Source organism: Mizuhopecten yessoensis, unplaced genomic scaffold (genome assembly GCF_002113885.1).
Source record: "Mizuhopecten yessoensis strain PY_sf001 unplaced genomic scaffold, ASM211388v2 scaffold3321, whole genome shotgun sequence".
Taxonomy (NCBI): domain Eukaryota; kingdom Metazoa; phylum Mollusca; class Bivalvia; order Pectinida; family Pectinidae; genus Mizuhopecten; species Mizuhopecten yessoensis.
This window is the reverse complement of record NW_018404986.1, coordinates 62426-76608: the sequence shown is the minus strand read 5'-3', so window position 1 is coordinate 76608 and position 14183 is coordinate 62426. Positions and strand designations below refer to the sequence as shown.

Here is a 14183-nt window from a genome sequence, read left to right as displayed (position 1 = left end):
AGCAAATTCTTCAAAATCCTTCTTCTTCTGTAGAAATGACAGGATTTTGTTCAAATTTGGAATGAAGCAGGCTTGGGTGAAGGGGAAACAATTTTGTATAAGCAGTGGGTTTGGTCTCCCAGGGGGCAAAAGGGTGGGGCTCAATTGGAGAAATAGAGGTAAAACCTTTAAAACCGGGATTATGGGATTTTATCCTTATTAAGTCTGGAGCATCAATGGACCAAGGGGACTCAATTTTGTATAATTGATGGGTATGACATGACCCCCCCNCCCTAGGTTGCATAGGGGTGGGGCTCTGTTTGAAGTTTGTTCTCACTATATCTCAAGTACTGGATGGATCTTTCTGAAATTTCATATGTATTTACAGCACCTACTTCATAACAATTATTTTAAACATATTTAGGTGAGCGATACAGGCCCTCTGGGCCTCTTGTTTATAGCATATTAGCTAACCACTCTAAGAATGATGCAGATCTTCTTTCAATGTAAGAAAGTATATAACACTATATGGCACTCGACAGGCATATTTTGTTCCGCCCCGCGGTACCCTTGTTGTATAAATAGAGATTGTAAACTAGCTGGTATGAATTGATTTGGCATTGGAAGTGATAAATAAACGATATAACACTGCTGATTTCTCTTTTTTTTTACTTTTTCAGAACAAGTTCATTTCAGACCAGATGAGGTGAAAATGATGAACAGTTTTATGGAAAGTAACAGTTCTAATTCTAATCGGTTTTCTTCTTTGAGCAAACCTGCCAAGTCTTCATTGAAAAATCAAAATCAGACTAACTTTCACAAAGTGGTTGTGAATGGAAGTGAAAATACAGAACCACAACAGAATAGTTGTTTTAATACAAACAACAATGACAAAATTGGTAATACAATCGAAGTGCTGGAAATGGAAATTAAAAAGAATAGTGAAGACATAGAAAAATACACTGAAATAAAACATGAGAAAGCACAACGAAATAACAAACTGTCCACAATTGAGGAGCGAGCAAATAGTAGATGTAGTACCAAATCTGAGGATACAAAGAAAGGTTAAGTAACATTTAGTACTGAATGTGAGGATACAAAGAAAGGTTAAGTAACATTTAGTACTGAATGTAAAGATACAAAGAAAGGTAAAGTAACATTTAGTACTGAATGTGAAGATACAAAGAAAGGTAAAGTAACATTTAGTACTGAATGTGAAGATACAAAGAAAGGTAAAGTAACATTTAGTACTGAATGTGAAGATACAAAGAAAGGTAAAGTAACATTTAGTACTGAATGTGAAGATACAAAGAAAGGTTAAGTAACATTTAGTACTGAATGTGAAGATACAGAGAAAGGTTAAGTAACATTTAGTACTGAATGTAAAGATACAAGGAAAGGTAAAGTAACATTTAGTACTGAATGTAAAGATACAAAGAAAGGTAAAGTAACATTTAGTACTGAATGTGAAGATACAAAGAAAGGTTAAGTAACATTTAGTACTGAATGTGAAGATACAAAGAAAGGTAAAGTAACATTTAGTACTGAATGTGAAGATACAAAGAAAGGTAAAGTAACATTAAGTACTGAATGTGAAGATACAAAGAAAGGTAAAGTAACATTTGGTACTGAATGTGAAGATACAGAGAAAGGTAAAGTAACATTTAGTACTGAATGTAAAGATACAAAGTAAGGTAAAGTAACATTTAGTACTGAATGTGAAGATACAAAGAAAGGTTAAGTAACATTTAGTACTGAATGTGAAGATACAAAGAAAGGTTAAGTAACATTTAGTACTGAATGTGAAGATACAAAGAAAGGTAAAGTAACATTTAGTACTGAATGTGAAGATATCAAGAAAGTAATCAAGATTTGAATTTGGTGAATGTCAAAAAAAGTTAATGGGTGTCCTCCTTAAGGTCACAACTACATACAACTATTTTTTTTCGGATAACTAACACTCTCTTAGGAGCTTTTAAAGATTAATATTTCAATAATGATTTAGTTACAAAGAGACAAAACAAAGTTGCCTAAAGGGTTGTTTTATGGAAAATATCACTGTAACAAAATCAAAGTCTCATGAATCCTTGGTCTAAGGGCTATGTTTCAAATTATAGATAGAACCTTATCAAAAAAATGAATCATACAAATCAAATGTTTGTTGTCCTTCATGTGATTTATATTTGTTTGCCTGAATAATGTTAGTTTACCTTTGTAAACGGTTTTTAATGTTTTGTATTTAAGCATGTTTATATAAACAGTATGCTATGAAAAAGATATGGATTTCAAACATACATATTTGTTTTTGCTCTGAAATATGAAACAAAGAGCAACAAAGGCTATGCAGTCAAACGTAGTACTGTTATGTTAAAGTTATAAAGTTGAAATATCAATGTTTGTTTTTAAATGCTCATCAATTTTTTGGGGGGAGGGGGGATGGTATTTTGGGAAGAAAATAATTAAGACTTGGTTCCAATTTTTGTAATGGCATGACAGTTTGACTATGAAAATTGAGACTGAACAAAAAAGAAGTGAAATAGGTTGAACATATTTCAAAATGTTTTTCTTCAGGGTCATAAAGCTTAGGTTTGGTTGTAATTTGTCTGTATTCTGACAAATTCCGGCAATATATGTGATAAATATTTATCAATTTCAAGGATTATTTTGTTCTTAAATCCAGAGTGAAGCCCTAATCGCTTCATTTATTGCTTTACTTTGTAATGTCACAACAGGAAGAATAAACAACTCTGGTGACCATTAAGGACAATAGGGAATTAAAACTACATGCATAAAGCTAGTCATTAAATCATTTATTGTTTGTATGAGAAGGCATTTATAGAATTTAAAAACTTATATCAAATCCAGAAGGATTTAATAATCATGACTTTATTCTGAAATTTGCGACAAAATAATTTTAAAGTTTTCTGATAAAGGCTTATGCCGTGGTGCGGCGTCCGTCGTCCATCCGTCCGACCAAAAGTCCATCGTCTGCAAGTCCATTGTTCGTCCGGCATCTGGCGTCAATATTTTACTTTAAACAACTTCTTCTTAATAACCAAGAGGCCTAGGGTGATGCTATTTGGCCAGAAGCAAACTGGAAAGAAGGGCTACCAAGTTTGTTCAAATAAATGACCTTCACCTATTTTCAAGGTCACAGAGATCAACTATGTTAAAAACTTTAAACAACTTCTTCTGAATAACCAAAATGTCCAGGGTAATGATATTTGGCCACTAGCATGCTGGGATGAAGGGCTACCAAGGTTGTTCAAATGAATGACCTTCATCCATTTTCAAGGTCACATGGATCAATTGTCTTGAAAACCTTTAAACGACTTCTTCTGAATAACTAAAGCTGACAGGGTGATTGCTTGTTGATGTGAATGACCTTGACACACTTTCACGGTCCATAGTGAAAAAACTTTAAATAAACAAAAGGTGTAAGTTTGTGGTATTTGGCAAGTTTCATTCTTGGAGGAAGGGCTACAAAGTTTTTCAACTTAATGTCCATGTTTGACTTTCAAGGTCACAGGGGTCAAATGTGTTTTAATCGTTTAACAGGTTCTTCTGAATTACTGAAATCTGAAAGACACTGATATTTTCCTGTAGCTTTATTTTATTCCACTTTTTAGGTTACACTTGTGAGATTAATACCAGGTGAGCGATGCAAGCCCAATGGGCCTCTTGTTTCATTAGTGATGAGCAAAAAAAATCAAAATATAATATATTAAATAACTTTAAATATTAAAGTACATCAGTAAAATGGAAACTATTGGGATATTTTCAGTACAGGATTTCCTATTGGGATACTTTCAGCCACTGATCGATCAGGTAAATTCATGTTTTTAGCTCACCTGGTCCGAAGGACCAAGGTGAACTTATGCCATACCGCAGCGTCCGTCGTCCGTTAACTTTACACTACTAGTCATGAACTACTGAGCAGATTTTAACAAAATTTAGTGTGGAGCATCCTTGGGTGAAGAAGAACCAATTTTGTATAAATGGTGGGTCTGGCCCCCCAGGGGCCTGAGGGGTGGGGCCAACTAGGGGAAATATAGCAAATTCTTCTTTAAAATCCTTCTTCTTCTGTAGAAATGAAAGGATTTGTTCCATATTTGGTCAGAAGCATCCTTGGGGGAAAGGGAACAAAGTTTGTATAAATGGTGGGTCTGGCCCCCCTGGGGGCTGAGGGGCGGGGCCCAATAGGGGAAATGTAGCAAATTCTTTAAAATCTTTCTTCTTCTGTAGGAATGAAAGGATTTGGTCCATATTTGGTGTGGAGCATCCTTGGGTAGTTGGGAACCAATTTTGTATAAACCATGGGTCTGGCTCCCCAGGGGCCTGAGGGGCGAGGCCCAATATGGGAAACATAGCAAATTCTTCTTTAAAATCCTTCTTCTTCTGTAGGAATGAAAGGATTTGTTTCATATTTGGTCTGAAGCATTCTTGGGTGAAGGGGAACCAATTTTGTATACACCGTGGATCTGGCCCCCCTGGGACCTGAGGGGTGGGGCCCAATAGGGGAAATAGACGTAATTCTTCAAAATCTTTCTTCTTCGGTAGGAGTGACAGGATTTTGTCCATATTTGGTCTGAAGCATTCTTGGGGATGGGGAACCAATTTTGGGTATGACCCCCGTAGGGGCATAGGGATGGTGCTCTGTTTGAAGTTTGTTCTCTATATCTCAAGTACTGGATGCAATTTTCTGAAATTTCATATGTACTTACAGCACCTACCATGGAGTGCTATATCTTTACTTCATACCAATTACTTTAATTATATTCAGGTGAGTGATACAGGCCCTCTGGGCCTCTTGTTTTTCATGGAATGTACCTCCAGGAGTGTGATATTGTACAGGATTTCCTATTGGGATATTTCGGCCACTGATATTGTACAGGATTTCCTTTTGGGATATTTTTAGCCACTTATATTTTATAGGATTTCCTGTTTCTTATTTTATAAGAATTCTCTTGTCTGGTTCAATTAACAAAACAATAATATTTTTACTTGATTTTACAAATTTGGCTTTCTAATGCTAAACTGACTCTGTCTAAGTTAGAGTATGCAAACATTAATAACATGAAATATAAATATTCGAAATTTATCATGGTGTCACATAGTAAATATATTTTTTCTTAACACTTTTGAAAACTTACCTTCAATGTATAACTACAAATGTACAAATATCATACACCTCACAGGTCCATTGTTACACAAATATCACACACCTCACATGTCCATTGTTACACAAATATCATACACAATTCACATGTCCATCGTTACACATACACCTCACAGGTCCATTGTTACACAAATATCATACACTTCACATGTCCATCGTTACACATACACCTCACAGGTTCATTGTTACACAAATATCATACACCTCACAGGTCCATTGTTACACAAATATCATACACCTCACAGGTCCATTGTTACACAAATATCATACACCTCACATGTCTATTGTTACACATACACATACACATACACATACACATACACCTCACATGTCCTTTGTAACACAAATATCATACACCTCACAGGTCTATTGTTACACAAATAGCATACACCTCACATGTCTATTGTTACACAAATATCATACACCTCACATGTCCTATGTAACACAAATATCATACACTTCACATGTCTATTGTTACACCAATATCATACACCTCACAGGTTCATTGTTACACAAATATACACCTCACATGTCCATCGTTACACAAATATCATACTCCTCACATGTCCATTTTTACACAAATATCATACCCCTCACATGTCCATTGTTATATAAATATCATACACAATTCACATGTCCATTGTTATATAAATATCATACACAATTCACATGTCCATTGTTATATAAATATCATACACAATTCACATGTCCATTGTTATATAAATATCATACACAATTCACATGTCCATTGTTATATAAATATCATACACAATTCACATGTCCATTGTTACACACATATCATACACCTCACAGGGCCATTGCAACACAAATATCATACACTTCACATGTCTATTGTTACACATACACAAACACCTCACATGTCCATTGTTAAACAAATATCATACACCTGACATGTCTATTGTTACACCAATATCATACACCTCACACGTCCATTGTTACACAAACATCATGCACCTAACAGGCCCATTGTTAGACAAATATCATACCCCTAACAGGTCCATTGTTACACAAATATCAAACACCTCACATGTCCATCGTTACACAAATATCATACTCCTCAAAGGTCCATTGTTTCACAAACATCATACACCTCAAAGGTCCATTGTTTCACAAACATCATACACCTCACAGGTCTATTGTTGCACAAATAGCATACACCTCACATGTCCTTTGTTACACAAATATCATACTCCTCAAAGGTCCATTGTTTCACAAACATCATACACCTCAAAGGTCCATTGTTTCACAAACATCATACACCTCACAGGTCTATTGTTACACAAATATCATGCACCTAACAGGTCCATTGTTAGACAAATATCATACACCTCACATGTCCATTGTTACACAAATATCATACACCTCACATGTCTATTGTTACACAAATATCATACACCTCACAGGTCCATTGTTACACATACACCTCACATGTCCATTGTTACACAAATATTATACACCTCACAGGTCCATTGTTACACATACACATACACCTCACAGGCCCATTGTTACACAAATATCATACACCTCACATGTCCATTTTTACACAAATATCATACACCTCACATGTCCCTTTTTACACAAATATCATACACCTCACATGTCCATTGTTACACAAATATCACACGCCTCACAGGTCCATTGTTACACAAATATCATACTCCTCACATGTCCATTGTTACACAAATATTATACCCCTCACAGGTCCATTGTTACACAAATAGCATACACCTCATAGGTCCATTATAGCACAAATATCGTACACGACAATGGTCAATTATAACACAAATATCATACACCTAACAGGTCCATTGTTACACAAATATCATACTCCTCACATGTCCATTGTTACACAAATAACATACACCTCAAAGGTCCATTGTTACACAAATATCATACTCCTCACATGTCCATTGTTACACAAATATCACACACCTCACAGGTCCATTGTTACACATTTATCATACACCTCACATGTCCATAGTCACACAAATATCATACACCTCACAGGTCTATTGTTACACAAATATCATACACCTCATAGGTCCATTATAGCACAAATATCGTACACGACACTGGTCAATTATAACACAAATATCATACACCTAACAGGTCCATTGTTACACAAATATTATACACCTCACAGGTCCATTGTCACACATACACATACACCTCACAGGTCCATTATTACACAAATATCATACACGTCACTGGTCCATTATAAGACAAATATCATACACGTCACTGGTCCATTATAACACAAATATCGTACACGTCACTGGTCCATTATTACACAAATATCATACACGTCACTGGTCTATTATAACCCAAATATCGTACACGTCACTGTTCCATTGTTACACAAATATCGTACACGTCACTGGTCCAATATAACACAAATATCGTACACGTCACTGGTCCAATATAACACAAATATCGTACACGTCACTGGTCCATTATTACGAAAATATCATACACGTCACTGGTCCATTATAAGACAAATATCATACACGTCACTGGTCCATTATAAGACAAATATCATACACGTCACTGGTCTATTATAACCCAAATATCGTACACGTCACTGGTCAATTATAACCCAAATATCGTACACGTCACTGTTCCATTGTTACACAAATATCGTACACGTCACTGGTCCATTATTACACAAATATCGTACACGTCACTGGTCCAATATAACACAAATATCGTACACGTCACTGGTCCATTATTACGAAAATATCATACACGTCACTGGTCCATTATAAGACAAATATCATACACGTCACTGGTCTATTATAACCCAAATATCGTACACGTCACTGACACCTCACAAGTCCATTGTTACACAAATATCATACACAATTCACATGTCCATCGTTACACATACACATACACATACACATACACCTCACATGTCCTTTGTTACACAAATATCATACACACCTCACATGTCCATTGTTACACAAATATTATACCCCTCACAGGTCCATTGTTACACAAATATCATACTCCTCACATGTCCATTGTTACACAAATAACATACACCTCAAAGGTCCATTGTTACACAAACATCATACACCTCAAAGGTCCATTGTGACACAAATATCATACACCTCACAGGTCTATTGTTACACAAATATCATACGCCTCACATGTCTATTGTTACACAAATATCATACACCTCACATGTCTATTGTTACACAAATATCATACACCTCATAGGTCCATTATAGCACAAATATCGTACACGGCACTGGTCCATTATAACACAAATATCATACACGTCACCGGTCTATTATAACACAAATATCGTACACGTCACTGGTCCAATATAACACAAATATCGTACACGTCACTGGTCCAATATAACACAAATATCGTACACGTCACTGGTCCATTATAACACAAATATCGTACACGTCACTGGTCCATTATAACACAAATATCATACACGTCACTGGTCTATTATAACACAAATATCGTACACGTCACTGGTCAATTATAACACAAATATCATACACGTCACTGGTCAATTATAACCCAAATATCGTACACGTCACTGGTCCATTGTTACACAAATATCGTACACGTCACTGGTCCATTATTACGCAAATATCATACACGTCACTGGTCCATTATAACATAAATATCATACACGTCACTGGTCCATTATAACACAAATATCGTACACGTCACTGGTCCATTATAACACAAATATCATACACGTCACTGGTCAATTATAACCCAAATATCGTACACGTCACTGGTCCATTGTTACACAAATATCGTACACGTCACTGGTCCATTGTTACAAAGAATATCACACGCGTTACACATCCATAGATATAAAAGTATGACACACATTGTACGCCCTTTGTAATACACATATCACACCGTACACGTAACTATTACATTTCAGAATTAGCAAATGTGGTTTATGAAATGCACTTTCAGAAAAACCGGTTTCGGCTGCGTTTTTTTCGGGTTTTTGTCACAATGTCTTTGCTTTCCTTTTGCTATGTCCTTTTTTGTCATATTTACTTTTAGCTGATATCTGAGTATAGTGGGTGTTTTTTTCCTTTTTCTCCAATAATTTTCTTAACAACAATGGACATTTATCTTTTAAAATATTACCACACTCTTTTTCAATTAGAACTTTTATTTAGGTAAATTTACAATATTTTAAGTAGTATTAAGTGGTAATATTTGATTTAGTCTTTCGTTCAACGTCTTTACCTGAACTAGACTTTTTTTTTACCGCTGCACTCTGAGGTTATAGTAAACACATCTCATTTATATTCGTGTTGTAGGCTGCATTTGATGTTTTGAATTGTTTATGACTGTGTTTGTATAAACCTCCTTTGTTTGCTACGAAAACAGAGGTCGGACTGTACGACATTGTTAACAATGACATTAAGAAGTTGTTCAACGTGCATTCTCTATGTATAACATATTCTACATTACCACTGTTAAAAATAGGCCAGTGGCTTGATACTCTATTGACGCTGCTCTTACACATATGAGAATGCTTTATTTGCTTAATTTAGAACGGAAACGTAGGGTTTGTAGTTATATCAACCAGTTGTGTAATGCATATGGACCAATCGCACAGAATCAGACGGATTATGTAACGCATATTGATATTATATTACTTTTTACATATTTTTCAATTCATGTTAATTGTGTTTTTTATAACCAACTTGCTGCCAATGATTACTTATGAATGGATTTATTATGAATTGTATGTGAATGATATCATTGTTGGTATTGCGTGATAGCATTGTGAACTCACGATCATAAAGGTCATTTAAACCACGTAAATTTCTGCTGGAACTGTGAGTAAAGAATACGTTTATGTAAACCAGGTACTTTTCTGCTGGAACTTTGAGTACAGAATACGTTTATGTAAACCACGTACATTTCTGCTGGAACTGTGAGTAAAGAATACGTTTATGTAAAATCTCTGGGATTATACGTTTCATGTGCAGTTGTTTTTGTTTTATGAGAAATCAAAGCTTCAAATTGCATGCTGGCATGCAATCATGAATATTTATACAATAGTTGATATGTATATTTCGTCTGATAGAAACGTGATTATTTTTTTGGAATAAAAAATGTGCCATTTTAGACATATTCTTATTCGATGTTGGTAGCACAATAGTAAACAACTCCATGTCCATAGATCAATAGAAGTATATGTTGAAATGTTATTGTCAGCACAGAAGTTTATCTCCTAAAACATGGTTGTTTTCATAAATAACTCATCCCCCTTTAGTACTGGAACATTTGTTATGTTTTGTGACAATGATTTATTGCACTCTTGATAACACTTATTTTTACATTATTTATGTACCAACAAGTATTAATACTGTGATCATTCTTTTAAAACATTCGTTACCTAATTTTGATTAAATAGTTCTCATTAAGCTGTTGTTGATTTTTCATTTGAAAAATATTGTTCGTTTCTGAGACGAAAATTTCGCAGTTCATTTTATGCGTTGATGCGTGGTCGTTTAGGGTTAGGGTTGATGCGTGGTCGTTGATGCGTGGTCTTTTAGAGTTAGGGTTGATGCGTGGTCGTTTAGGGTTAGGGTTGATGCGTGGTCGTTGATGCGTGGTCGTTGAAGCGTGGTCGTTGATGCGTGGTCGTTTAGGGTTAGGGTTGATGCGTGGTCGTTGATGCGTGGTATTTTAGGGTTAGGGTTGATGCGTGGTCGTTTAGGGTTAGGGTTGATGCGTGGTCGTTAAGGGTTAGGGTTGATGCGTGGTCGTTGATGCCTGGTCGTTGAAGCGTGGTCGTTTAGGGTTAGGGCTGATGCGTGGTAGTGATCTAATTGATCTCGGGTGATCAATATTATCACCACAATAGTTACCTTCCTCTAAGTGATCTCAGGTGATCAATGTTAGCCCCACAATAGTTACCTTTCTCTAAGTGATCTAAGGTGATCAATGTTAGCCACACAATAGTTACCTTCCTCTAAGTGACCTCGGGTGATCAATGTTTGCCCTACAATAGTTACCGTCCTTTAAGTGATCTCGGGTGATCAATGTAAGCCCCACAATAGTTACCTTTCTCTAAGTGATCTCAGGTGATCAATGTTAGCCCCACAATAGTTACCGTCCTCTAAGAGATCTCGGGTGATCAATGTAAGCCCCACAACAGATACCGTCCTCTAAGTGATCTCGAGTGATCAATGTTAGCCCCATACTAGAAACCGTCCTCTAAGTGATGTTGGGTGATCAATGTTAGCCCCATACTAGAAACCGTCCTCTAAGTGATCTCGGGTGATCAATGTTAGCCCCACAATAGTTACCGTCCTCCAAGGGATCTCGGGTGATCAATGTTAGCACCACAATAGTTACCTTCCTTTAAGTGATCTCAGCTGATCAATGTTAGCCCCACAATAGTTACCGTCCTCTAAGTGTTCTCGGGTGATCAATGTTAGCCCCACAATAATTACCGTCCACTAAGTGATGTCGGGTGATCAATGTTAGCCCCATACTAGTATCCGTCCTGTAAGTGATCTCGGGTGATCAATGTTAGTCCCACAATAATTATCTTTCTCTAAGTGATCTCGGGTGATCAATGTTAGCCCCACAAAAGTTACCTTCCTCTAAGTGATCTCGGGTGATCAATGTTAGCCCAAAAATAGTTACCTTCCTCTAAGTGATCTCGGGTGATCAATGGTAGCTCAACAATAGTTACCGTCCTCTAAGTGATCTCGGGTGATCAATGTAAGCCCCACAATACTTACCGTCCTCTAAGTGATCTCGGGTGATCAATGTTAGCCCAACAATAGTTACCTTCCTCTAAGTGATCTCAGGTGATCAATGTTAGCCCACCAATAGCTACCGTCCTTTAAGCGATCTCAGGTGATCAATGTTAGCCCACCAATAATAACCGTCCTCTAAGTGATCTCGGGTGACCAATGTTATTCCAACAAAAGTTACCGTCCTCTAAGTGATGTCGGGTGATCAATGTTAGCCCACCGATAGTTACCGTCCTCTAAGTAATCTCGAGTGAACAATGTTAGCCCCACAATAGTTACCGTCCTCTAAGAGATGTCGGATGATCAATGTTAGCCCCAAAATAGTTACCTTCCTCTAATCGATCTCAGGTGATCAATGTTAGCCCACCAATAGTAACCGTCCTCTAAGTGATCTCGAGTGATCAATGTTAGCCCCACAATAGTTACCGTCCTCTAAGTGATCTCAGGTGATCATGTTAGCCAAACAATAGTTACCTTCCTCTAAGTGATCTCGGGTGATCAATGTTAGCCCCACAATAATAACCGTCCTCTAAGTGATCTCGGGTGATCAATGTTAGCCCAACAATAGTTACCTTCCTCTAAGTGATCTCGGGTGATCAATGTAAGCCCAACAATAGTTACCGTCCTCTAAGTGATTTCGGGTGATCAATGTAAGCCCCACAATAGTTACCGACCTCTAAGTGATCTCGGGTGATCAATGTAAGCCCCACAATAGTTACCGACCTCTAAGTGATCTCGGGTGATCAATGTAAGCCCAACAATAGTTACCGTCCTCTAAGTGATCTCAGGTGATCATGTTAGCCAAACAATAGTTACCTTCCTCTAAGTGATCTCGGGTGATCAATGTAAGCCCCACAATAGTTACCGACCTCTAAGTGATCTCGGGTGATCAATGTAAGCCCAACAATAGTTACCGTCCTCTAAGTGATTTCGGGTGATCAATGTAATCCCCACAATAGTTAACGTCCTCTAAGTGATCTCGGGTGATCAATGTAAGCCCAACAATAGTTACCGTCCTCTAAGTGATTTCGGGTGATCAATGTAATCCCCACAATAGTTAACGTCCTCTAAGTGATCTCGGGTGATCAATGTAAGCCCAACAATAGTTACCGTCCTCTAAGTGATTTCGGGTGATCAATGTAATCCCCACAATAGTTAACGTCCTCTAAGTGATCTCGGGTGATCAATGTTAGCCCCATAATAGTTACTGTCCTTTAAGTGATCTCGGGTGATCAATTTTAGCCCCAAAATAGTTACTGTCCTTTAAGTGATCTCGGGTGATCAAGGTTAGCCCCACGATAGTTACTGTCCCTTAAGTGATCTCGGGTGATCAATGTTAGCCCCACAATAGTAACCGTCCTTTAAGTGATCTCGGGTGATCAATGTTAGCCCCATAATAGTTACCTTCCTCTAAGTAATCTCGGGTGATCAATGTTAGCCCCACAATAGTTACTGTCCTCTAAATAATCTCGGGTGATCAATGTGTAAGAAGAGGAGGAGGAGGAGATTACGGGCAAAGACAATTCAGTTATTTGAATGATAGCCTGTTACCTAATTTAGATAGAAGTTTGCTGCTGTTGACGGCCTTAGCAAAGTGAATTCTTCCGATTAAAAAATAGTTCCTGAAACAAACGAGTCACTTCGTCATAATTTGATAAAACAACGAACTTACATGCGCTATTCTAAAAAACCAAATAGCCTTCTGGACCTTTGAAATAGTTTATTGGACTTACTTAATCTTCTTTCGAACAAATGTGATACATGTAGATTTCCATTTAAGTGTTTTACTATAACTATCAATGATTCTCCGCCAACGAAATTTGAATCGTGAGTCCCCATGTCAGTGTCTTTTCCTCGTGAACCATTATAACTACGGGGGTACTGGATGACAAGTCTGCCCTCTCTGCTATTTTGAGTCTGTTCCCCGATGTTTTTATAGTTTTCAATGAAATAAATATAATCTTCCCCAAGCATCCTCCACGTCAGCTTGTAAGCGCAATTCAGCTGTTGTTGTTGTTGTTTGATAAAATCACCTTAATTCATCACATCAGACTAACAATGCAATATCTGTAAAGGGAATCTTTGATTTACCGAATGAATGCCTCCAGTTCATTGACATGGCCGTCCACGGCAGCAAACGTTACCGTAACAAGCTTTTGATTTTATCAATTGTACTGTATTTTGATTTTATCAATTGTCCTGTATTTGCCTGTATACTCTTTGATCTCTTTCTG

General features: G+C 37.0%; 1 protein-coding gene across 1 annotated transcript in view; it reads left to right on the top strand.

The window, feature by feature from the left end:
- The window catches only part of LOC110447346, a 38206-nt gene extending 35152 nt beyond the window's left edge, over window positions 1–3054 (top strand). The window contains exon 4 of the mRNA XM_021492967.1: window positions 660–3054. Coding sequence (XP_021348642.1) covers window positions 660–1048 — 389 coding nt within the window. The 3' untranslated portion in view covers window positions 1049–3054. The remainder of the gene's footprint in view (window positions 1–659) is intronic.
- The last annotated feature ends 11129 nt before the right edge of the window (window positions 3055–14183 follow it).